The 26,635-nt window shown below is 46.1% G+C and overlaps 1 protein-coding gene and 1 long non-coding RNA gene across 2 annotated transcripts; both read left to right on the forward strand.

The window, feature by feature from the left end:
* Positions 1 to 11,286: 11,286 nt before the first annotated feature.
* On the forward strand, positions 11,287 to 14,071 carry LOC117843303 (uncharacterized). The gene is made up of 3 exons (XR_004637706.2): positions 11,287 to 12,502; positions 12,743 to 13,597; positions 13,713 to 14,071. It is a non-coding gene; the product is annotated as an uncharacterized lncRNA (long non-coding RNA).
* A 5,154-nt stretch (positions 14,072 to 19,225) lies between these two features.
* LOC117844280 (uncharacterized acetyltransferase At3g50280) lies at positions 19,226 to 20,478 on the forward strand (the record flags this gene model as incomplete). The annotated part of the gene is made up of 1 exon (XM_034725022.2): positions 19,226 to 20,478. A coding segment is annotated over one exon (1,101 nt), but the record flags the coding sequence as incomplete, so codon positions are not given.
* Positions 20,479 to 26,635: the final 6,157 nt, after the last annotated feature.

Here is a 26,635-nt window from a genome sequence, read left to right on the forward strand (position 1 = left end):
TCAACAACGGTGTCATGGTAACATCTCACCAGGGGAAAACCGCGGCACTCACCAGCTACTACAAGAGAATTATGGGCACAACCGGCGTCTCTGACTTGGAATTCGATGTCGTCGCCTTATACTAGGATAGCTGGAGGGCCTCTGACACGCTCACTGCACCATTCACGGACCAAGAAGCGCTGCAGGCCGTCTGTGCAATGAATCGGAACAGCGCTCATGGGCCACGGTGAAACCTCAGGTCATGGTGTTCCTCAATGCGTTCCACCGAGGGGAAGTGGAATTGGCAAGAATCAATAGAGCCTACATGGTGCTTCTGCCAAAGAAACCAGGTGCAGCCACAACAGATGCCTTCCGCCCAATATGCCTGCAAAACTGCTGTGTCAAAATCCTTGCCAAAATCCTAACCATCCGGCTGCAAGCAGAAATTGTGGAGATGATTGACATTGATCAAACAAGATTCCTCAAGGGGCAGTCAATCTTGAAGAATTTTGTCTACGCTACAGAGCTTGTGCAAGTTTGCTACAAGAGGAAGGCACTGACTCTTGTCCTCCAACTAGACTTTGCCGAAGCATTTGATACCGTCAACTAGGAAGGGCTGATGAAGATCATGATGGCTTGGGGTTTCAATGAACAATGGTGCACGTGGGTCAGGCAAATCCTAAACACCTCTCTAACAGCAGTGCTGGTAAATGGTTGCCCTGGTCCATGGATCCTGTGTCACCGTGGACTATGCCAAGGAGACCCAATGTCACCTTATCTGTTTCTATTGGTTACCAATGTTCTCTGGTCCATGATCAATCAAGATGGTGAAGTTCATCACCCACTTGTGGAGGACAGCGTGTGCACCATGTTATTGTACGCGGATGATACACTCATTCTCCTTCGGAGTGAATTGGACGATGTGATCAGACTACGCGAACTGCTCAATCAATTCTCCAAAGCTACTGGACTCTTGATCAACTTCACAAAGAGCACAGCAGTGCCGATGCATATCAATGACTTGACTGCTTCACAATGTATTCAGGCTCTTGGATCCCGATAGGAAGGTTTCCCCCAAACATACCTTGGTCTACCGCTCTTTTGTGTGAAGCTCAGGCTCACCGCCTTTGATCCATACATTGAGCGCACTGACAGATACTTGGCAGGGTGGCAATCCTTCCTCCTCAATCCAATGGGACACGGTTCTGATCAATTCGGTTCTTGACAGCCAGCTCATATACCTGATGTGTGCCATCCCACTTCCTCCCGGGTTCATCTCCAAATTTTGTTAGAGACAAAGAGGTTTCCTGTGGGCTGGGGAGCATTGAGCTACTGGAGCCTCCTACCTTCCCGGTGCTCTTGAGCCACTGCAAGCGTTCCAATCACACTATTCGGGAAGCCCTCGACCATGGTTTGGAACAGGACTTGGTGCTGCGCCCGACAAACATGGCACGATAGGAGCTTGATGAGGTGAGTAGAATCAAGGAGCTTGTGACTCTCTCAAGCATTGACGACACACGGCTCTGCCCGTTCGCAGCGCCTAGAGGGAAACTACACACAGGGCCACTATACAAACTATTGTTGGCCACCCAAGGCACCGATTCCTCTATATCCAAGTTCGTTTGGAAGAACAGGGTGCCGACACGAGTTCAGTTCTTCGCTTGGTTGCTTGTCCAAGACCGAGTGCAATGTCGAACCAATCTCCTAAAGAAACATGTGGTCATGGAAGCAACCTACGAGGTGTGTAGTGCAGCGGAGGAAACTGCAACACATATCATCTTCCAGTGCCCTTTTGCCCGGGATTTCTAGCAGGCACTCCATTTTGAATTACCGGAGGGCATCACCACCATAGCACTTGATGAGCTGCCGCGCTCAGCTCACGTTCCAAGTATGCATTTCGAGACCCTGATCCTCTTGTGCTGCTGGCAGCTCTGGAAACAGAGGAATGGAGTTGTCTTCTGTGAGGAACACATGATATTGAGGCAAATGCTGATGGCCTGCAAGACAGACGTGGCGTTGTGGCGTTGCCGGGTGAAGCCATCAAAAGCTTCCGTGTGCGATGCATGGTGTAATTTATTTTCTACGGCAATGTAAACCTCAAGATGTAAAGCATCTCTAAAACTCTATCATGTGGGTCGGTATGGGCTATTTTAATGAATCAGGTGCAGGATTCTCCCCCCTCCCTATAACATTAAAAAAAACATTGATTTTGGATGTAGGCCAATAAGCACCGTCCCGTCCTGTCGGTAGGCCTCCAGAATGATCCAAATCAAGAACTTGCAGTTGTGTCTCATCTGAATATGTTTGACCACCACATCTTTGACAAGCACATTATTGTAAGTTTAACAAGTAAGAAGAAGATATTTGACTACACTATTTCTCAAACCAAACACAGTTTTATATTTTCAAATGCTCGTAGCTAGTTGTACAATATGTAAAACAATCTGGATATGGCATCGTTGTGTATTATTCTAAGATAATCAAATAAGGACAATGCATGATGTCTTAATTCTATGTACAAGTTGTGAGGGATAAGATGGTGACGGAGCCTATTCTATTTCATAAACCAATCTATACCTATTTATAAAGTGAGCAAGGTTTTTGTTCCAATTTTTTATTTGGTCCAATTTTTACCATTGATATGTGGGTCCAATTTCGATGTATGTCATGGAAAGGTGGGCCCTTGGTCCAGTGACTCATCCAATTATTTTCCTACCCACACACTTCTTGTATGGTATTATCCACTAGTATATTGTGAAAGTCTCTACAAAGACGAAAGGACCCCATGCCTTCTTTGAAAACGATATCCTCTTCAATGCTTCCACTAGCCCTAAACTTGGAATACTCTGCTTAAGAGATCCCCCTCTCCGGCCCGAGAAGATTTGAGTAGAACATTCTCTACTCTAAGCAAGACTCCTCCATGTTGAAGCTCAATTGGTTTCCTCCTCAAATACGGCACAACCCTACCCAAAGCACAAATCTGGGATGGAGGAGCAGATTGGATAAAACAAGAAGAGAGATGGGCGGCAGGTGCTCAGCAACAGGCGGTGGTCCTAAGATGAGAACGTCGCTTAATGGCAAGAGGCTTGCAAAAAGAGGTGGTCGTAGTGCATCTGTAGACGTCGTGGATACCAGCGTGCATGCCCAACGAGACTCGCCATGTTGCCAGCATCTCTACTCCCTCTTCACTACAACCAGAGAAAGCAACAGAGTCTTCATTGCTGGACATCTCACTCCGCGTTGCTGTGCTTGCCATATGCCTTGACTCGTAGCATCGCATGGGCATACTTGCTAGTAAAGAAAATGTGAGTCGGAATATAATTGATCACCCTATTTCTCAGACCAAACGTCTTTTTCCCCAAATGCTCTAGCTAGTCGTGCAATATACAAAGAAACACCAAGATATGGCATCATCATGAACTACGGTAATCAAATAAGGACAATGCATGATGTCTTAATTTTGACCAGATATGTTTTGATTCTAGAAAGATCCTTATCCTTCAGATCCAAAGTTGCTTGCACATGTTTCAATTCAAATTGGGGGGTCATCTTCCACTTAACTCAATGAGATACAAACAATTTTAATTATCTTTTAAAATAATTTTGTTAATCACAATAATATTATTCTTATTTATCACCGAAACACGTACTTATCAAAGATGCAAAAATGGTGTAGATGCTTCAGTAGATATATTTCATAAACGAACATCCACAGGCGGTGCCTCTATCGAAAAAGAGGAAGACACAAATGATATTGTGGGCCTGTTTGGTTTGAGTTGCTTATTTATAAGCAACTTAAAGTTGCTTATTTGGAGTTGCTTATTTTTAGTCTAGCTGTTTGGATACCCTGCTTATGAGATGGACATTGTCATATTTGCTCCTTGTGTTGCTACCCCTCCAATTTGCCTCCCCACCCTTCTTCTTCCTGCACACGCCCGATCCCGGGGGCCGGCGGCGGGTCTGCGCGGGAGTGGGCGGCAGCGGGCGGTGGCCGGCGGGTGGCGCGGAGGCGGGCGGCGGCCGGGAGTGGCGGCGGGCGGCGCGAAGGCGGGCGGCTCAGGGAGTGGCGGCGGCCGGGAGCGCGCGGCGGGTCTGCGCGGGGGAGCGGCGGCGGGTGGCGCGGAGGAAGGGGAGCTGGTGAGTGGTGACGGGGGAGGGGGGAGAGAGAGAGGTAGGGTGCATTGAATGAGGGCAGGAGGTGTAAAGTGCACCTTTTAGTCCTCATGAGCAACCATAAGCAATCCAAGAGTTGCTTATTTGCTTATAATAAGCAACCTAAGCAAGAGTGATTGGTTTCATAAGCAACTTATTTGCTTATTTTAAGTTGCTTATGCATAAGCATGTGAAACCAAACAGGCCCTGTGTTATACCATCATATAAACGCAATGATCAATTGATGATGACGCTGAAATTAGTCTCAGATATGTGGGGACACTAACCATGCATGTTGGCTCGCCTCGCTCCAAACTAAATAAAAGAAGGCAAAATATCCAAAATGATCTCCAACTTTCCACAATTTCAAAAGGGTCAATATAGTCCCTTAACTCTCATTTTTAGGTCAAACACATCCTTATGCTGATGTGGCTCTGCATGGTGGCACGGGATGAATGTGGAATGTCTATTTTGCCCTTATCTCATGCATAATGATAGGTGGGACCTACATACTGCAAAAATCTTTTACGATCCTTCCAAAATGTAAAACAGAAAACAACGTCATAATGCTGATTGTTGAATCAACCAGTATATATGAATGATCAAAAGTTAACTAATTACATTCTCAGCTTGGCCGTCGTTGAGCGCCGAGTCCCTGCGCCACTTGACCCTTTGGTTCGCCGGCAGCCGCCCCGACCGCTGCCCCTCGAAGAATAGGATGGACTTGGCCAGCGCGCTGTGGTAGTTCGGCGGCGAGCTCAGGCTGCAGCAGCCAGCGCCGTCGTTATCACCACCGAGCCCTACACCAGCGCACATCATCAGTGCCATCAGCACCCACGTCTTCGCCGCCATACTAGCCATGAACAGAAGCTTTGATCCTTCGTCCACGGAGACCGAGACTGTGTATATGTGTGTACGTGCTCTCTCTAACTTGTTCTTCTTCAACCGTGTTGCAAATTGCCATGGCTAGGGCAGTGTATTTATAATTCGTTGCAAAAATCCTGACACGTAGGTCCCACCTGTCATTATGCATGAGATAAGGGCAAAACGGACTTTTATTTTCATCTCATACCACCATGCAGGATCACATCAGCACAAGGATACATTTGATAAAAAGGAAAGTGGAGGGACTATATTGATCCTTTTGAAAGGTCAAGAGCGAACTTGACTCTTTTGGAAAGTTGGGGACGATTTTGCCTATTTTGCCATAAAAGAATCTGCTGTTGCGGGTACACAACAATCACCATAAAATCCTGATCCGTGCCCGGTCTCACACACCACCGCTACCAAGTGTCCAAGACAAACAACTATACGTCACTATTCCCTCCGCCGCCGCGGTGCGCACATGGAGGCGGTCGCGCTGTACGCCGCTTCGCCGCCGCGCCACGCCGTCCCGGCCATGCTTGGACGGCTCGGCGCTACGAGCTCCAGCGCAATACACATGCACCTGAATCAAGCGAGGATCGTCGGAGCGACCAGGGCCGCGCGTACGCGGCGTTGGTTCTCGGTTCCTGCCGCTTTTCAGTGGAATCGGCCGGCGGCGCAGGTGCGCAGTCCGTACTCTGCCAGCAGCCAAACACGTACGCCATGCTCGACGAGTCGACGTCCTGTCTCGTTTGTCTTTTTTCCTGTGTCCAGGGGGCCGCCAAAGACTAGGACTACACAGAATCTCGGGACCCTGTGTGTGCGAGTGCAAGGTGTAGTCTGCTAGTTTACCGTTTACCTGAGCACATGAAGAGGAACATACCTGCCTCTCGCGGCCATGCCGCACTGTCCTGTCAAGAGCTAGCAGTAGGTGAATAGGCCATGTGTCATGCATGCCTCGGAATCTCCTCTCTTTCACCACGGAAAACTATGGCAATTCTCTAGGTAAAAATATGGTGTTTTCTACTACCAGAGGCAAGTGGAGGTTACTGAAGTTAGGGTGAGCTTAAGGCAAACAATACTGACTAGAGTAAGAAGAACATGTAGATGATGTCTAGGTTTGGTGTACAAGGATGGAAAATCATGTGAAAAAAATGAAAATTCGACCACCTGAAATATGGCATCTCCTGATTTCAAATTATGTGTTCTTGGGAAGTAGTGCTACTATACTGCAATGAACAGGGTCCTCGACCAATGCATTTTCTGAGCTGAAAAGCTAAGTAGACCAAGGTAGACACATGCATGTGTAATGAACTAATGATCCCGAGCTTAATAGAATTACACTGTCAGTCTAGCAATAGCATAGTGCATAGTCCTATTATGTAGCTAGACTAGAGACACACTTCATACGACATAATTATATTCCAACCGGCAAGAAGCAAGCTACCTAGGTTTGGGCCCGGCTCGATCCGATCCCCCTTCCAGACTTCCACAGTTTTATTATACTGGAGAACTAGACTTCCGACAACGATTCAGACGCCTGGATCAGCCAGAGATGGTGTCCACAATTGCACTTGCACAGGCTCTCTCACTCCAGAGTACAGACTGCAGAGAGGCTGTAGCTTGCGCCGCTACACACAGCACATTACAGGCCATGACTGCATGAGCAAGGTGGCACAGTACACTAGTACTGTTTTGGTGGTAGTAGTATAACGATGGTGCAGCCTGGGGATGCAACGAAATAGCCATCTAAATAGTCTGCAGGCAGGAGACCAAGGACAAGGTGAAGAACTGAAGATAATGTGGATGCGACGACGTGTGGCATGTGAAATTTACCAAGTTGATATAATATAATCTCGCCGGCCATCAGCTGCTAACTTCAAACTTATCAGTTTGTTTCTTTTCCACGTTGTAGCTAAGAGTTCCCCAGCTCGTAAACTAAGAGCAGTGCCATCCATTTGCTTGCTCAGTCTTCTTGGAAGCATTCATAAACTACAGTATTAAATTCCGAACTAAATAAAATATAACAAGAATAAACCCTAACATACAATTCTATAACATATTAGGAAACATGAGCATGGTAATCATGATATCATACAATATAATTAAATATTGGATCAGGACACGTCATACGTACTATACGTTTTCATACGAGAAAGTTGTGGCTGATGCTGGTGCAGTCCGTGAACACGGTGAAGCGATGTGATGGTCGATGTAGCAGGAAAGATGAGCTGCGATGACAAATTTGAGCAGCTGCGCGCAGAGTGTTTTTCAAACATTATTCGTTCTCTCCCACAAACGTAAAAAGGTTTCGGAGACCAACTCTTCTATTCGTCGGGCACGCTAACACTAGGAATGGAGTAGACTACAGTAGCAGTGCAGCAGTTAGAAGACGCACAATCACTTAGCCACGCAGCAAGACGAGTTCAGCGGACTCGCAGGTGCCATGGCAATTTCGATTCGGGTGGCGGGAATTGGCAAGCAAAATGTTTCCCCTGCAGATCGCTGAGGCCAAGGAAAATGACGTGTGGGCCTTGATGTCGACTCCCCCATGATTCTGGCCTGCCGTTTCTGGGCCCGCAAGTGCAATTATAAGAGCAGACAACAAGGCCCAAACAGATACACACAGTTTCCCCGCGTGGATCCTGATTTCCGGTAGCTATTTAGTTACTTGGCTTCCAGTGTGTTTAAGATTCGTACGTGAAACTTCAACCGTTGGATTTAGCTCCTCCCTCAACCCTAGCTCTGCCATAAACCCGCCGCTCCTCCTCCCGCGAGCCCACGACGCCGTTCCTCCCGTGTGCCACGCCACGCTGCTCCTCCCGCCGCCGCTCCTCCCGTTGTCGTCGTTCTGAGCTGCGCCACCACCACCGATGCTGCTGGCGCCGCCGGCGGCGGCGGCACCTCCCCGACTGCTGCCTCTGCCAGCACCGGAGAGGAGAAGAGGAAACAATGAATATTTTCTTTAAAAAAATATTAATGTAGGTTTAGAAAAACGTTGAATATGTTTTTTCAAGATGTTGAAATATGTGTTTTGAAATGTTGAATGTATGTTTTATAAAATGTTGAATTAAGTATTTTGCAAATGTTGATATGATTTTAAACAAATGTTGAATCTGATATGCTAAAATGTTAAATCTGATACACAATGTTGAATCTTCTAATTTAGGTCTAATGAGCTTTAAAGCCATGTTGCTTTTATCCAGTACACGGAAGGAGCCTCCGTTTCCCCATGCAACTGGTCCAAAATCTGGGCCGAATACTCAAGCAAGGAGCAAATGCTTGTTTGGCACGGATCTAAAAGGGAACCAGGCGTTAGAGGAAAGAACTCAGATATCTCTTCTTTGTTAGAGAATTATTAGAGATCAGAGTTTTTATGGGTTTCTTTGATAAAGCGGATTCCTTTTTGGCAAAGCTTTATCAAAAAAAACGTTGGAGAAATCAATAAAGAATCCCTACCAAACAGAATATAATGAGTTGGCAAAACTTCTTCAGATGGGGCCAAGCTTCCAATGGCTTGTCGGGCCTGGGCATCTCGTTTTCCCACTCCGCCCCATCACCATGGGTCATGCTCTTCATGCTCTTCTGATGATGATGGGCGGCGAGAAGACGGAGAAGAACGACGAGAGAGAGAAGGAACATATGCCACTGGCGAATGGTTCCCACCTGTCATAAGAAGTGTGAGCTCATCTTTCGTGAAAAAAGAAGGGAAGTAGATGCTCAAATGAGGATGTCACTGGAGTTGTGCGGGAAATTCAAAATCCTAAAATATAGGCAGTCCCTACTAAAAAAATAAACTTCTAATTAAGAAATTTGGAGTTGCTGCCATAGATTGTTCTTCTTCTCCGCTGGGAATTGAGGTGGCAATAATTCAATCCACTCCTGCGTGGTCGAGTGGACTACTTATCAACCGTGTAGTTTTGTGAACTCGAGATGAAAGATGTGCTGCACGGGCAACGTGTTGTTCATCCAATTCGTCGCATTTCACGGTGTATTCAGATTCTATTTCAAGAAGGTCGACACCCCGTATCAGAGCCAACCCCCTAACATTTGGCTTAGATCCACTTCTATGTGTAAACCGTGTTGGAAGCATGCTATTAGAACTCATTAAAGCCTGATTCGCATCATTTGCTCAATAAAAGGAATGAGAGAACCCCCAATAGAAAAATATTGGAAAGGGAAAATACTTCCAACATGAATGTGTTCCCATGCAATAGTCAGGAATTCTTGATGGTATCTAGCTGGAACAACCTGTCTTTCTGAATACCCTGATTCAAGGACAAAGAATTTTCTGCTGCTATCATATAATATTCATCTCTATTTAGTGATAAAATAAACCACCTGCCTCTTTTTTTCTTTTTCTAAAGATCAAAGTTCAATTAAACTTACTCTAATATGTACGAGGGACAAATTTACATGGTTTATAACTTTTTATTTAATGTGTGGAAAATTTCCTTTAGGAATGAATTTGAAGAGTTCTTTTATGGTGCACAATACTACCAGGTGGTAGTATAGAGTATAGGTTCTTTTTTAGCATGGGTACAATTGTAATTAACACAACATATATTATTTGGCGAATTTTTTTTCGCGAGCCATTTTCCCCACACTATCCATTTTCCCCGCGCGTCGCCGGTCCCCGCGATCCATTTTCCCCACGTGCTGCCGGTTCCCCGCGATCCGCACAGCCGCCCCGCCCCCATCCCACACGCCACGCCACGCCTCCACCGCCTGCATGCAACCCCGCCGGTCGTGCCGCCACGCCCTCGCACCGCCCCGCCCGTCGCGCCACCACCACTAGCGCTCGGCCGCCACCACCGTCAGCGCTCGGCACCATCAGAAGCAAGTCTTCGCCTTGGAGAAACCTCTCGAGGTGGAATTGACGAGCTGACTACTCTGTTGTCCTTTTCAGCAAAATCCATATTTCTCGCAATATCATTAACACCATCAGAGGCGAGTCACCTTCTTGGTGAAACCCCTCTTGATGAAGCTGGTCTCCTATCTTTTTCAGGGAAATCAACACTTTTCGATAAAGTACCAATGCCACCAGAAGTTGTTCTTCTAGGTGAAAGTCCTCTTGATGAAGACAGGTTGGAAACGGGTCCATTTAGTGTCTCAGATGATTTTGTGGTAGTCTGCGATGCAGCATTAGACACACTTGACACCGATGCACTTGGTGAAATGCTGGGTGATGAAACTGATGAGGAGAGTGTACTGTTATCATTTTCAGTGAGATCCATGCTCTCTGCTAGGTTCTAGTGCCATCTGATGCAGCTTTTCTTATTGGTGATGCCCTTCTTAATGAAATTCCCAAGGATGCAGGCTTGAGATCTTTACCAACACCGATGCTTTTAGGCACATCATTTGCACCACTAGAAGCAGGTGATCTTCTTGGTGAACCCCCTCGTGATGACACTGACGAAGAGACCAAGCGGTCAATTTTATCAGCAAGATCAATACTTCTTGACAATGCATTTGCAGCGGAGGACATTGTTGTTCTCTTCGATGAAACCCCACGAGATGGAACTGATGGAAGAGCAGACCTGCTAATCTTATCAGTGAGATCCATGCTCTTAGACATTGTTGTTCTCTTTCTTTTTTTCCGTATTTAAGTTAGACAGGGTTTTTGCATTGCCACTGCTTGGAGTGTAATCGGTACAATCTGTTTCCTCGTACAATAGTCTTAATGCTGATGTCTGGGTACGTTCCAGTGGAGATTTTTGCTTGAAAGCCACTTGAATCAACGCACTTTGTTGTCCTCATCTCTGAATCCTGGAGATGCTTAATCCTGTATGCTATGGTTATCTGAATCCTGCACATCTGAAGTGCATTCTGTGACGAAGCATGAAGGTAGCAAAATAAGGGAGTGCTAGGTTAGCAAAATAAGATAGCAGAAGTCATGCTGAGCAGAGCTGCCACATGAAAGGATTCCTGCTTCTATCTTGAAAGGCGCGGCTTTCTACGTATGCGCACTCTGCAAATTTTTGGAGACAACGGCGCTGTTGCTAGCAGCGGCAGGTCATGCGAAGGCGTGGAAAGGATCGGACTTCAGATAGGGAGAAATCAGAACTGGAAAAGGAATATCTCCAACGTGAATTAAAAGTCTGAACAGAATAATATCTCCAACGTGAATCAAAAGTCTGAACAGAACAATATCTCTAACGTGAATCAAAACTCTGAACAGAACAACATCTCCAACGTGAACATTAAAGGAATCCAACCAGTCCAAAACTCCAACCACATCCCTATATAAATAAATAACCCCCATCCAACAGAACGACCATACACCACGCCTCCTCCCTCTTCGGTGCAACAGAAGAACGTGGACGGAGCTAATCAATCTCCCTCTTCTCACGCCTCCTCCCTCTCCTCGACATGGATGCGGTCAGAGCTAATTCTTGGGTGCAGTAGAAGGACCATACATCACCTGCGCAACAGAAGATGCATGCACCACCGGGAATTGATCCAATTACACCTGCGCCATTCTATCCAGTAAGTTCAATTTTGCCTGCAACAATAGAGTTTTTCTGATCAGTTTATCAATACAACATGACGTGCAACTTTAATGGTCCCTTGGAGGGTAACACTGATGACGAATCAGATTCTGAAGACCCTATCATTAGCTTTACTGAGGACCCATTCATCCATCCCCTAATGCCACACAACAACAGAATAATCGGACAAGGACAAGCAGATAGCAATTCCAAAATTATGCAGGAACTCCAAGTGTTCATTACCAATCAGTACATGTCACTATCAAAACAAATTGATGACAGGTTCAATGCACTTAACAAGCGGTTCGATGATGTAATTGTGGAAATAATGGGCCTAGCCCATAGTAATTTCAGAATTTCAAATAAATCTCAAAGGCCCATGTGGGCAAGAGGTAGAGTGGTGCAAGTCTTTAGTCCCACATTGCTAGTGGAGGGGAGGGATGACCAACTTAAACATGGAAGTTGTCTCCACTCCTCTAAGCTATGTGTGTGGGGAGAGAAGAAGAGCTCCACACGCGCGCGCTCGCTCGCCACGCCGCGCCTCGCCGGGCGGGGCGGGGCGGGGCGAAGGACGCGGGCGCGCGGCACCTGCGTGAATGGTCCTCCGAAATTCGGCCCCTCGCCTTGCGGGGGCACGGCTTCCTTTTGTGACCTACTGGCCTCTACCAAAAACAGATCTATTCGAGCTAGGGTTTTTGCCTCCTCTCATTGCTGCGCCGCCACCGTAGTCTACTCCATCCCGATTGTCGGCGTGCACCGGCGATTGGGAGAGCAGGTCTCCGGAACTATCGTCTTCAACGATCCTGCACCGGGAGAGGGCGAATAAGGTTTTTGGGAAGCGCTATGCGCGACTGCTCGATCGCTTCCTCCACTTTGTCAAGTTCTTCGTCAACTCCTTCACCACGGCTCGTCTACCTCTTCGTCACTCGCCGTCGCGAACAACGTCAAGCTGCCGATCGTCGTCGCCTGTTGTACCCGGTAGTCGTCCAGGAGCCGGTCTTCATTAAGAAAGAAACGTACGATCTCTTATCTCAAATTATGTCTTCCATACTAGCTATTATGATCTGTTGCAGTCTGATAGCACTGGATAGTATGGTAGAATGTGTGATTCTATTTGCAATGATAGACTTATCTAGATCTTGCGTAGACATGTCTAGTTTAATCTGCTATCTGTTCATCGTATTCATGATTTATTTCTGGATTAAATTAAAACTAAAAGTGCTTATATATCCAACAATCCAAAAACCTTATTGTAGGCACTTTAGTTTTATGGCTGGATTTCTTAATGCACTGAGGCTAGCACTGTTTGCTGGCGTGCACTTCAAGAGGTGGCAGGTGAAAGCCACGCTTTGGCTTACTGCCATGAAGGTGTTCTGGGTGTCCAATGGCAAGCCGGAAGGGGTTCTCTCTCCTAAAAAGGAGAAAGAATATTCGGAAGCCAACACAATCCTCTTGGGCGCTGTGATTGGTGCACTTGCAGAACATCTGCAGGATGTGTACCTTCATCACACGGTTGCAAAGGAGTTGTAGGATGATCTGACTGCCAACTACGGTGGCTCGGATACTAGCACTGAACTGTACATCATTGAGCAGTATCATGACTACAAGATGGTTGACGGAAAATCTGTAGTCGCTCAGGCTCATGAATTACAGTGCATGGTGAAGGAACTCGATCTGCTAAAGATTGTCGTGTCTGACAAGTTTGTGGCTGGGGGCATTATTGCCAAGTTACCTCCATCCTGGAGGGATTTCGCCACTTCTCTCAAACACAAGAGGATAGAAATTTCTGTTTCAGACTTGATTGCGTCTCTTGATGTTGAGGAGAAAGCTCGGGCTAAAGATGGACGATCTAAAGCTATTAAGGGTCAGACCAGTGCCAATATGGTGCACCAATCACATCACAATGGCAATGGTGGCAAGGGCAAGGGCAAGAACAATAAGCCTAAGCAGTCCACTACCTTCAAGAAGAAGAAGAACAAGGAGAACGAGGGATGCTTCGTGTGCGGTTCTACTGACCATTGGGCAAAGAAGTGTCCAAACCGCAAAGGAAGAAAACCTCCACAGCAGAAGTCTGTGAGCATGGTGACCAGCGCTGGAGATGGAAATAGTGGGTATGGTAATTTACCTTCTATTTTTTCAGTGTTTCAGTCTATTAATACTTGGTGGCTTGATATTGGTGCTAATGTTCATGTGTGCGCTGATGCCTCCTTGTTTTCATCTTACCAGGTCGCTCGGGATTCCTCCGTCCTAATGGGGAATGGGTCACATGCTTCTGTTCATGGTGTTGATACGGTAGATCTGAAGTTTATTTCAGGAAAGATCGTGCATCTGAAGAACGTGCAGCATGTCCCTTCTGTCAGGAAGAATGTAGTTAGTGGCTCCCTTTTGTGTAGGGATGGTTTTAAGGTAGTGCTTGAGTCTAATAAAATTGTCGTGTCTAAGAGTGGACAATTTATTGGTAAAGGCTATGAGTGCGGAGGCTTGTTCCGCTTTTCTCTTTCAGATTATTGCAATAAGTCTGTGAACTATATTTGTGATGGTATTAATGAGAGTGATGCTAGTGTTTGGCATTCACGTTTATGTCATCTGAATTTTGGTTCTATGTCTCGACTTTCCAGCCTGTGTTTAATTCCGAATTTTTCCATTGTCAAAGGTTCTAAGTACCATAGTTGTGTGCAATCTAAGCAACCTCGAAAACCTCACAAGGTAGCCGAGGAGAGACACTTGGCACCACTTGAACTAATTCATTCTGGTATATGCGAGATGAATGGTGTGTTGACCAAAGGTGGAAAAAGATATTTCATGACTTTGATAGATGATGCGTCTAGATATTGCTATGTATATTTATTAAAAACGAAAGATGAGGCTCTTAACTACTTCAAAATCTATAAGGCTGAAGTTGAGAATCAACTTGAGAAAAAGATCAAGAGAATTAGGTCTGATCGTGGTGGCAAGTATTTCTCTAATGATTTCGACTTATTATGTGAAGAACATGGTATTATACATGAGACGCCTCCCTATTTGCCCCAATCAAACGGGGTTGCTGAAAGAAAGAATCGCACTTTGACTGACTTGGTGAACGCCATGTTAGACACCAGTGGATTATCTAAGGCATGGTGGGGGGAGGCTGTATTGACTTCATATCATGTCCTGAATAAAGTACCCATGAAGAATAAGGAGAAAACTCCCTATGAATAATGGATTGGAAGAAAACCATCACTTTCATACTTACGCACTTGGGGTTGCTTGGCCAAAGTTAGTGTGCCAATCAACAAGAAACGTAAGTTGGGACCTAAAACTGTGGATTGTGTCTTTTTGGGATATGCTCATCATAGCATAGCCTATAGATTTTTAGTGGTTAAATTAGAGGTGCCTGATGTTCATGTTAATACCTTGATGGAGTCTCGTGATGTTACTTTCTTTGAGAATATATTTCCTATGAAACAATTGCATAGTATGTCTAGACTATCTTCTGATATGATTGCTGAGACAACTCCTGAACCTATTGTACTTCCTAATCATGCTGAACAAACACTTGAGCCAGTTCATGAGGAGGTTAACAGTGAAGCTCCTAAGAGGAGCAAGAGACAAAGAATTGCAAAGTCCTTTGGTGATGATTTCACTGTCTATCTCGTAGATGATACTCCTAAGACTATTTTAGAGGCATTTGCATCTCCAGATGCAGATGATTGGAAAGAAGCTATCCATAGTGAGATGGACTCTATTCTTTCTAATGGAACTTGGGAGGTTGTTGATCGACCGTATGGTTGTAAACTTGTGGGTTGCAAGTGGGTGTTCAAAAAGAATCTTAGGCCCGATGGTACTATTGATAAGTACAAGGCTCGACTTGTGGCTAAGGGTTATACCCAGAAAGAAGGCGAAGATTTCTTCGACACTTACTCACCTGTTGCGAGATTGACCAGTATTCGAGTATTACTTTCCCTTGCTGCCTCACATGGTCTTCTCGTCCATCAGATGGATGTTAAGATAGCTTTCCTTAATGGAGAGTTGGATGAGGAAATTTATATGAATCAGCCTAATGGGTTTGTAATAAAGGGTCAAGAGAACAAGGTGTGTAAATTGCTGAAATCTTTGTATGGCCTGAAACAAGCACCTAAGCAGTGGCATGAGAAATTTGATACTACACTCATATCATCAGGCTTTTCTGTCAATGAGTCTGATAGATGTGTGTACTACCGCCATGGTGGGGGTGAGGGAGTAATATTGTGCTTGTATGTCGATGACATACTGATCTTTGGTACAAATCTTGATGTGATTAAAGAGGCCAAGTCATTTCTGTGCCAAAATTTCGACATGAAAGATCTGGGAGAGGCTGATGTAATTCTGAATATCAAGTTGATCAAAGGAGAGAATGGGATTACTCTCACGCAATCTCATTATGTGGAAAAGGTCTTGAGCCGGTTTGGCTTCAAGGACAGTAAGCCTTCTCCCACACCTTATGATCCAAGCTTGATACTTCGGAAAAACAAGAGAATTGGTAGAGACCAATTAAGATACTCTCAGATTATTGGATCACTTATGTATTTAGCTAGTGCTACTAGGCCTGACATCTCATATGCTGTTTGCAAACTGATGCGGTTTACCTTTAATCTGGGAGATGATCATTGGCGTGCGCTTGAGTGAGTCATGCGCTATTTAGTTGGTACTATGGATTACGGAATTCACTACTCCGGGTATCCTGCGGTACTGGAAGGCTATAGTGATTCAAATTGGATATCTGATGCTGATGAACTGTATGCCACAAGTGGATACGTCTTCACTCTTGGTAGTGGTGCTGTTTCATGGAGGTCATCCAAACAGACTATCTTAACAAGGTCTACCATGGAAGCAGAACTTGTAGCATTAGATACAGCCACAATTGAGGCTGATTGGCTATGTGAACTCTTGATGGACTTGCCTATTGTCGAGAAACCTATGCCGGCAATACTTATGAATTATGACAATCAAACGGTGATAGTCAAAGTGAACAATTCTAACGACAATATGAAGTTATCAAGACACGTTAAGAGACGTCTGAAATCTGTCAGGAAAATGAGAAACTCTGGAGTAATATCAATGGATTACATCTCAACTAATAAGAACTTGGCAGATCAGTTCACTAAGGGGCTGTCACGTAGTGTGATAGACAGTGCATCAAAGGAGATGGGTATGAGACCCATATGAGCTACACCATGGTGGTAACCCAACCTATGTGATCGGAGATCCCGTGAAGTAGGATCTGGGAAGAACAAGCCATTGGATAGCATGAGAGTATCCTACTAACCCACTCGAGAAATGATGCAACACTCTCAAATCACTGCATGGCAGGCTGACTACTGCCTTAATATATTTTGTTGGCTTTAATTAGCAAAGATGTTGCCCTGCAGAACATCTTGGAAAAATATACCTATATGAGCCTGACTGTTGTAAGGTTGCAGTCTGTGATACTTGGGTGATCTCTATTAAGCTCATAAAGAGACCAGGGGGTACGACCTATATGCCCCACCCGCGGGGTAGGCTACAGGCAGCCAGGTACTAGTTCCGACTTTGAGTGAAACTTGTTCGCACAAAACTTGCAATTCAAGACTTAGTCCATTGTTCAAGTTGTGGATGAATATAGCTTGAAGCTCTAGGCGAGAGTTCAACTTAACAGTCCTCGCTGAAACACTAGTATATAAACAGTAGTGAGAAACATGCAAAATCTCTGATGGGCATTTGAGATCTGGTGGGAGATTGTTGAAATAATGGGCCTAGCCCATAGTAATTTCAGAATTTCAAATAAATCTCAAAGGCCCATGTGGGCAAGAGGTGGAGTGGTGCAAGTCTTTAGTCCCATATTGCTAGTGGAGGGGAGGGATGACCAACTTAAATATGAAAGTTGTCTCCACTCCTCCAAGCTATGTGTGTGGGGAGAGAAGGAGAGCTCCACACGCGCGCGCTCGCTCGCCACGCCTCGCCTTACCGGGCCGGGCTGGGCCGGGCCGGGCGAAGGGCGCAGGCGCGCGGCACCTGCGTGAATGGTCCGCCGAAATCCGGCCCCTCGCCTTGCGGGGGCGCGGCTTCCTTTTGCCGTTTTATTTTTTGGTTACTTGGTCTTTAAGTCAGCGAGATATATGGAATCCTAACCGGTTTAGATCACGATCATGACGTGAGAATCGTGGGCTCTCCTATATATGCGACCTACCGGCCTCTACCAAAAATAGATCTATCCGAGCTAGGGTTTTTGCCTCCTCTCGCTGCTGCGCTGCCACCGTAGTCTACTCCATCCCAATTGCCCGGAACCGTCGTCTTCAGCGATCCTGCACCGGGAGAGGGCGAATAAGGTTTTTGGGAAGCGCTCTGCGCGACTGCTCGATCGCTTCCTCTGCTTCGTCAAGTTCTTCGTCGACTCCTTCACCACGGCTCGTCTATCTCTTCATCACTCGAGCGTCACTCGCCGTCGCGAACAACGTCAGGCTGCTGATCGTCATCGCCTGCTGTACCCGGTAGTCGTCCAGGAGCCGGTCTTCATCAAGAAAGAAACGTACGATCTATTATCTCAAATTATGTCTTCCATACTAGTATTATGACCTGTTGAAGTCTGATAGCACTGGATAGTATGGTAGAATGTGTGATTCTATTTGCAATGATAGACTTGTCTAGATCTTGCGTAGACATATCTAGTTTAATCTGCTATCTGTTCATCGTATTCATGATTTATTTCTGGATTAAATTAAAACTAAAAGTGCTTATATATCCAATAGTAATACAGCGGTTCGATGATGTAATACAAGAACAACGTGTAAGTCTGTTACCATATTATTTGGCATATCTTCATTCATTTCCAAGCTCAACTACCATCATTTGCAGCAATTCCAACCTTGCACGAATCAAGGGGAGTGGTACAACCTACAAATGTCGTGCTCGAGATGACGGACACACATATAGGCAAGCCTGAAATCAACAAAAAGGAGCAAGCTATAGTGGGGAATCCATCGAAATGACAAAAAAAACCCACCCAACAAACAAACATCGAATATGAGTACAGTATTGGCACAAAACGTCATCGATCCAGCAAGAACAAGGAAAAAGAAGAGATCCCAGATGTTGCGATGCCTTATGAACCACTATCAACTGATTGCACGTCAAATGGTACTACTCCGCGAGTTGCTTAACCATTCCATAATCTAATTACTATCTGCGGAGTATTTGGTCAATACAGATGAGATGTCCACTGTCCTTTACATCAATTCAACGTCACACAGCAACAAGAAAGGATCTAGAGTGCATCGTGTGGACTATTCACGGTGAAATTCATGGAGCTTTGGACCGGAAACAAATTATCTTCCTTATTCACACAGGTAAGTTGAACAACACAAATTCAGCAACCCAATCTATACCCCATCTTACATTACAGCTAATAGGCATCTGTATTTGTTATGCGCAGAAGGATATAACTAATTTCAGGCTCAACCTAGCTGTCACATTGATTAACTATGCGTGGAACAAAGTGAAAGGAAGTCTAAGATACAAAGCTAGCGATGCTGAGGAGACCTACATGCTGGAAGACAATGAAAAATAGATTACATTTCATTTTTTCCGTGTTTATTACTTAATGATCGAATATTCCAATCAATCACGGTTCTTTTCATTTCTATGTTCTTTTCATTTCTATGTGGAGATCACTTGTTTAGATGTTAATAGGAACTCATTGGCAATATCATATGCCTGATGCTTAGTTGAACTTTTGTTTTCCCTGAATAAAAGACTGTGGCGGCCAGGGCGTCGACATCCTCCACGCCGTCGCCGACGGCGTCGCCGTCGCCAACGTGATACCTCCCGACACGGATGTCCCACGCATCGTCCAGGCATTGTTCCCGCTCAACGGTGCCGTCAACTACGACGGCCACGAGCTCCCGGTGTTCGTCGCCCAGGTAACCGAGCTCGTCGACGGCGTCTTCCTCGGCTTCGCGTGCAACCACGCGCTCTGCGACGGCACCGCGTTCTGGAACTTCCTCAACGCATGGGCCGAGATCGCGCGCACCAGGCTCGTGCCGACGTCGCGGCCGCCCTTGTTCGAGCGGTGGTTGCCCGACGGCGGCGCGGCGGCGCCGGCCGTGCTCCCGTACGCGGACCCGTCGGTGCTCATCAAGAGACCAACGCCAGTGTCGCCTCTGCGCGAGCGGATGCTGCACTTCTCAGCGAACTCCCTGGCGGCGCTCAAGGAGCGGGCGCGGCAGGAGCTCCTGGCAGCCGGGGACACAGCCGGCGCAGGCGCCTTGACGAGGTTCCAGGCGTTGACCTCCCTTGTGTGGAGGTGCTTCACCCGCGCCCGGCGCCTGGCGCCGGACCAGGAGACCGTGTGCTACGCGGCCGCCGACAACCGCGGGCGGCTGCGCCCGCCACTTCCGGCGGAGTACTTCGGTAACAGCATCAGCGCCATCAGGACGGAGGCGGTGCTCGCGTCGGAGCTGCTGGCGCGCGGGCACGGGTGGGCGGCGGCGGCGGTGGGGCGGGCGGTGGCGGCGCACACGGACGCGAGCATCCGGGCCCGCGCGGTGGCGTGGGCGGCGAACCCGGCGCTGTACGCTGCGGGGTCGTTCCCCACGAACTGCGTGCTTATGGGGAGCTCGCCGCGGTTCGACATGTACGGGTGCGACTTCGGGTGGGGGAAGGCTCTGGCGGCTCGCAGCGGCATGGCCAACAAGATGGACGGGAAGGTGTCGTTGTATCCCGGGCGGGACGGCGGCTTCGACGTGGAGGTGTCGATGTTGCCGGAGTACATGGCGGCGCTGGAGCAGGACGAGGAGTTTTGGGCCGCCGTGTCGCGGGACGCAGTGCCGCCGGGCATGAAAGAGTGAAGCTTTTTACCACTGTTTACCTCGTTGGCTCGTTGCCTCTTTGGAAAGGGTGTTGAACACTTGAACTGCATGCCTGTTTTTCCGTTTATTTCTTGTTTCCTTTAACCTTCAGGTGATGAATAATAAAAGCCCGCGAGCATCTAAAGCATGTCCATCAAGGTTCCCATTTCAAATGTTTGGAGGTGTTCATATCTTTACCATATCTTTTATTCCTGTGGATAGCATTAGTACACACTTTTTTAGTACTAATAGATAAGATAATGACGCATGCGTCGATTCGATGATTGTGTTCCGCCGCTATCTTCTGCAGACGTGCCATCGTGGTGGTTGATCCATGCCTCCTTCCAGTCTCCTCATTTTGGTTAATTATTCTGGTAGGAGCGTCTGCCGATTTCAGCTGGTCCAGTTTAATTATGGTAGGCAATCGAAAGATTAATTCGAACTACAACTCAGGAGCAGATCGTGAATCATGCGGACACTCTCCACCGAGATCTATGGCTGCAGAGGCAAAACCCAACTTTATTTTACGACTAGAAATCTTGCTTGGGCCAGTGTTACTGTTTGGAAGAATTTTTGCTTGCCTTGTCATAAACTCATAATTTAAACTTTGCTAAACCTGAATTTTGGAGCTATCTGGAGAAATGAAATGCTTCTGGTTCGTGTGCCTGAAAAACAACATATCCTCCTGCATTGCAAGATCATAACATCGAGACCGTGCACTTGATCTGAATTTTTCATGCTCTGTAGATGGTTCTTCACTGAGATGTATTGTAAAATAGCATGTTTTTGGCAGAATCAGACATATGAGCACCGTGTATTGTAAAAATCCAAGGGAAACAAATTTGCACACCAATTGATGTGCATTAAATAGACGTAGAAACCAGCTTTTCTTCGGTTGCTATATTGGCCTTGGTCACACACTGAACCATTTGCTGGGGAGAATCTCAAAAGAAAAAACGTTGCTGGGAGAAGATATCAATTCATGGAGGAATGCAAAAAATGATTGGAAAAAAGGGGGTCAAAGATATAATACTTATTCCCCCCCCCCCCCCACTTATATGTGCCTTTTGCCATTGTTCATATTTGGGGATTTTTAGCATAACTGCATGACATTTGGTTAATGGGTATCAACATTGAATCCAGTTACAAACCTTTGCACGGATAATTTCTTATATACACCCATTGTGTCACACCCGATTCTAGGACAAAATCGAATGCATAGCATATATGTGTCACGATCCGTTATCACACATATGTTGATGTCATAAGTGAATAAATCAAAAGACATTATTCAAAACGTAAATAAAACAATAGATAACTTTATTACACTCCGGTAAATAGACACGAAGGTCTTTAATCGTTTCACCGTTAACTTAACACGCACAAGCAACAACAGCTTCTTCCACAAGCACTTGACTGGTGAACGCACGTCTAGAACTCCTCGTAGTCGTCGAAGTACTCCGCACCATAAAAATCTTCTGAGCAGCATTGGGCAAGGGCGAGTACACTTATGGTTGGTACTCAGCAAGTGAGAGAAATATGCAAGGCTAACAAGGAGACCGGTGATAGAGCTAGACGTGCCGTAGCGGAGCCTCTTGCAGGGTGGTGATACGGTAGCACAGTGAAACTCGTCCGTCTCCTCTGGTGGCTCCTCTCCTGCAAGCTGGGCCTCCAGCTGTGCAATCCTAGCGTGAGCATCCTGTAGCTCCTCGTGGGTCTTGGTAAGCTCTGCGGTGGCTCCGTCGAGGTTGGTGTTGAGAGCCATGGTGACTCGGGCGAGGACGTTGATGCGGTCTTCTCCGGCTTCTCCCAACGGTACAGCTGCCTGCTATGTGCCACTGGGACGGCGAGGAAGGTGACGGTAGTTGGTGGTGCTCAGCTCCAAGCGATGGGTGTAGCAGAGAGCCCACAGAGCTCTCCTGGTGGCACAACTGACGGAAGCGGTGTAGGTAGCGTGAGGCGTAGTGGAGTTGTGCACCGAGCGAGTCCTCATGCCTCTGGAAGTCTCCAAACGTTCCCGGACTTGGACCCGGGTGATGAAGTAGTCGTCCAACACGGAGTAGGAGATGCACTGGGTGACGTAGAGAGGCTTCACATTGTTTCCCAGCTCCTGCAGCACTTCCCGGAGTAGAGTGGGGAAGTAGCCAGGGTCATCCACCGAGGAGTGAACCTCACAAGTTGGCCCCATTCTACGAGGACCATCATCCAGGTTTCCACCATCGTCATTGTCGTTGTGGCTGTTGTTGTCATGGCCATCGTTGTTGTCGTGGTCGTCGTTGTTCTCATCTTCACCGTCGCTGTCATCCCGGAAGTCGTCCAAGTCTCCTCTAGCGGCGGCAGGTGCTGGAGCGTCTGAAGCAGGAGCAACTGGCGGTGATGGCGGTTCTTCAGCTGCTTAGGCGGATGATGCTGGTGCTGGTGATGCTGCCGGGGTCACTAGATTTCCATCCGGACCAATCTCCATGATGCGGCCATCCTCCATCTCGATGTAGAAGTAGACCTCTTTCGGATCCTCTTCAACTTCTTCCACGGGCTGAGCTGGAGGAGCTGGCTGAGCGGGGGTGATGCGAACCTGACGATCTCTAGTACTTTTGCGAGCAGTAAGCTTGGTCCTAGCCATCTGACAGAACAAGAACAGAAACTCAGAACAAATTCGAAACCAAAAGAGACCAGAATTTGACAAAAAAAAACAAAGAAAAAATAGATTTTTATGAGGAAAATAAGATGTTTTTGAGAAACAGACATGGCTTGCTAAGAAAATGAGTCCTTATTTTTGACCATTTCTATCTAGACTAGCGTCCTACAATGAACACAGTTCTGATACCACTTCTGTCACTTCCGATTTTAGGACAAAATCGAATGCATAGCATATGTATGCCAAGATCCGTTCTCATACATATGTTGACGTCATATGTGAATAAATCAAAAGACAGTGTTCAAAACGTAAATAAAACAATAGATAACTTTATTACATTCCGGTAAATAGACACGAAGGTCTTTAATCATTTTACCATTAACTTAACACGTACAAGCAGCAACGGCTTCTTCCACAGGCACTTGACTGGTGAACGCACGTCTAGAACTCCTCGTAGTCATCGAAGTACTCCGGACCATCAAAATCTTCTGAGCAGCATTGGGCAAGGGTGAGTACACTTATGGTTGGTACTCAGCAAGTGAGAGAAATATGCAAGGCTAATAAGGAGAGGTTGATAGGCTTTCAGCGGTTAGCATTTTTAGTTGGTTACATTTTATTAGCAAGCACCTATTTACTAGGTGTAAGTTTATACCTACCCAATTAAACATAAAGAACCAACATTACCTAAAAACAAAGGAACCACGATTTATTTTCATCTTTAAGTTTAATTATCATGTGAGGGTCCAAGCTGCTCATAACCGTGAGCACGGCTGATATACCAGTTTACACTCTGCAGAGGTTGTACACTTTACCCACAGCTCGTGTTCCCCGTATCGCCCGGGTTTGCAAAGCCCTTAAACACTTCCTTTGGTGAGTGGCTGAGGGTCCACTACGAAGCCTTTTTAAAGGCACATAGATAACCATCAGCCCGCTAGAGTTTCAGTAGCGGTGTGGACCATAACCCTCCCTAATAAATCAGCACATTAGCCACGGCTACTACTCCAAGAGGACTGGGCTATACCCCAACACCTTCCCCCTCTTTGCCCTTTTGGTAAGGCCACTAGTCAAGTACATGTCTAATTAATTGGCTAAGATCAGAGCCATATGATGCTGTGTTTGTACTATTTTCTTAGGTGGTTCTCCATGTTCCAATTAAAATAAATGATCTTGTAATTAACTAGGTATAACAACAAAGAAAGTCATCATTAATATTCTCAAAAAATTATGATGTTACCATCCCATAGTAAGCAGTTAAGCATTTCTACCCAACAAGATTTAAAACCAGTATTCAAGGGTCGGGGAAAAACACTAGGTAAGTCCTTAATAGGTATCCCGTCAAATTATGCAATACAGGAAGTTATAAAATGAATTAATATGCTGTTACTGAGATGAAAAAGAATATGAAGGATGAAGCCACTTGCCTTTCTCGACAAACTGTAGAAAGATTTCTTCTAACTGCCACTCGTGGCCTTCCTCGAACGGTATGTCGTTTACACGATCATACAAGCAAAACAAACAATAAATAAGAAACAATACATCAAACATTTTAAAAGACTTAAAACAAACACCTAAAACTAACGTTCATGCAGAGACAATCGCGTGAACGCAAGAATCGCTGACAATGGAGTTAAAAAGATGAAGATATGGCTTAACTAAGCTCTAGGGACTTGCTGGCGAGGATTAGAAACTTTCAAGGGCATAACTGCAAGAAATCGAGGGCTAAATCATAATTACACGTATAAACCGAAGGTTTAACATGCAAAAGAGCCAAGCTGGACGGTGGGTTCTATTATGTAGAAGCTCGGGGACTAAAGCGAAAGAAAACAGGGCCTAAATCTAAAGGTTTTTGAACTAAGCTGGACTGCGAAGCAAAAAGTAAGAAGCGTAGGGGCTTAAATGAAAAAGAGGTGGGCTTCTTCTTCCTCACGCCAGGGCTCTGGCCGGCTCTGGCGGCGAAGCTCGTCGGCGCTCCAGCACGGCGGAGCCCTGGGCGGCTGGCACATGCGGCGGAGGAGAGCGAGGGAAACCTGAGGGGTTGCTTACCAACGGACGGAAGCGGCCGGATTTGGCCCAGCGGCGGAGGGCCGGTCGACGGCGGTGGCAGTACTTGGTGCGGGCAGTGGCTTCGGTGGGGGTTGGCAGCGGGAGAGGGGTGGAGGAGCATCGGGTGGAGGCGGGGAGGTTTTATAGGGGCGAGGGGGAAGCGGAGGCGGCACAGGTGGAAGGGGAGAAGGCGAGCGGCGGCTGTGGTGGAGCGGCCGTTACAGGTGGGGATAGGAAGCGGAGGGGCGGCGGCGTGCGCGCTGGAGGCGGAGAAATAAAATGAATGGAAATGAAATGCATGCATCAACCACTTGTTGATTCTAAAGTTAATTCAAGTGTTGTTTAAATTATTAAAGACCGAGATTTATTTAAAAAATTTATTAAGTCCTTAGAAATCTAGACCGACACAAGTTGCTTACATTGTTTTTGTGATGGAATTTTGGGTGTTACAAATCCTACCCCCCTTAAAGAGAATCTCGTCCTTGAGATTCAGAAAGATTGGGAAACAACTGATGTAATTCTTCATAAAGCTCATCTTCTCTTTCCCAAGTAGCTTCACCTTCAGAGCGGTGACTCCACTGTACAATGCACATTTTGATTACTTTGCTCCGAGTGACTCTCTGGGATGTTTCTAGTATCTTGATAGGATGCTTCGAATAAGTCAAGTCATCTTTTACATTGAGTTCTTCCAATGATAATTGTTCCTCGGGCACTCTTAAAACACTTTTTGAATTGAGATATGCGAAACATGTCATGGACATCTGATAGTCGAGTAGGTAGTTCTAATTGATATGCCACTTCTCCCTTCCTTTCCAAAATTTGAAAAGGACCAATGTAATGAGGTGACAGCTTCCCTTTAACCTTGAATCGACGGAGGCCTCTAATAGGTGATACCTTGACATACACGTAATCTCCAACTTTGAATGTCAATTCCCTCCTCTGAGTATCAGCATAACTCTTCTATCGTGACTATGCAGTTTTGAGGTTATCTCAAATTATCTGGACTTGCCTTTCAGCTTCTTTAAGAATCTCCGATCCAAAAACTTGACTTTCTCCTGTCTGACTCCAATACAATGGCGTTCTACATTTTCTCCCATACAAGGCTTCAAATGGGGCTATCTTAAGACTTGCTTGATAACTGTTGTTATAGGAAAATTCTGCGTACGGCAAGCTTTTATCCCAACTACCTCCATATTTTAAGGCACAAGCTCTTAACATATCCTCTAAGATTTGATTGATCCTTTCAGTTTGACCATCTATTTGTGGATGATACGCGAAATTGAAATTAAGCTTTGTATCCATTGATTTATGTAGCTTTTGCCAGAATCACGACGTGAATTGAGTACCTCGATCAGATACTATCTTCTTTGGAACACCATGTAGACACACAATCCTTGATATATATAGTTCTACTAACTTGGCTCCAATATAGGTTGTTTTAAATGGTATGAAATGAGCAACTTTAGTTAATCTGTCCACAATAACCCATATGGAATCGTAGCCGTCACGAGTGCGAGGTAACCCAACAATAAAATCCATTCCGATCTCTTCCCATTTCCATGCAGGAACTTTCAATGGCTGAAGTAAACCTGCTGGCTTTTGGTGTTCTGCTTTTACTCTCTGGCATACAT

This window comes from Setaria viridis, chromosome 2 (assembly GCF_005286985.2).
Source record: "Setaria viridis chromosome 2, Setaria_viridis_v4.0, whole genome shotgun sequence".
Lineage (NCBI taxonomy): Eukaryota > Viridiplantae > Streptophyta > Magnoliopsida > Poales > Poaceae > Setaria > Setaria viridis.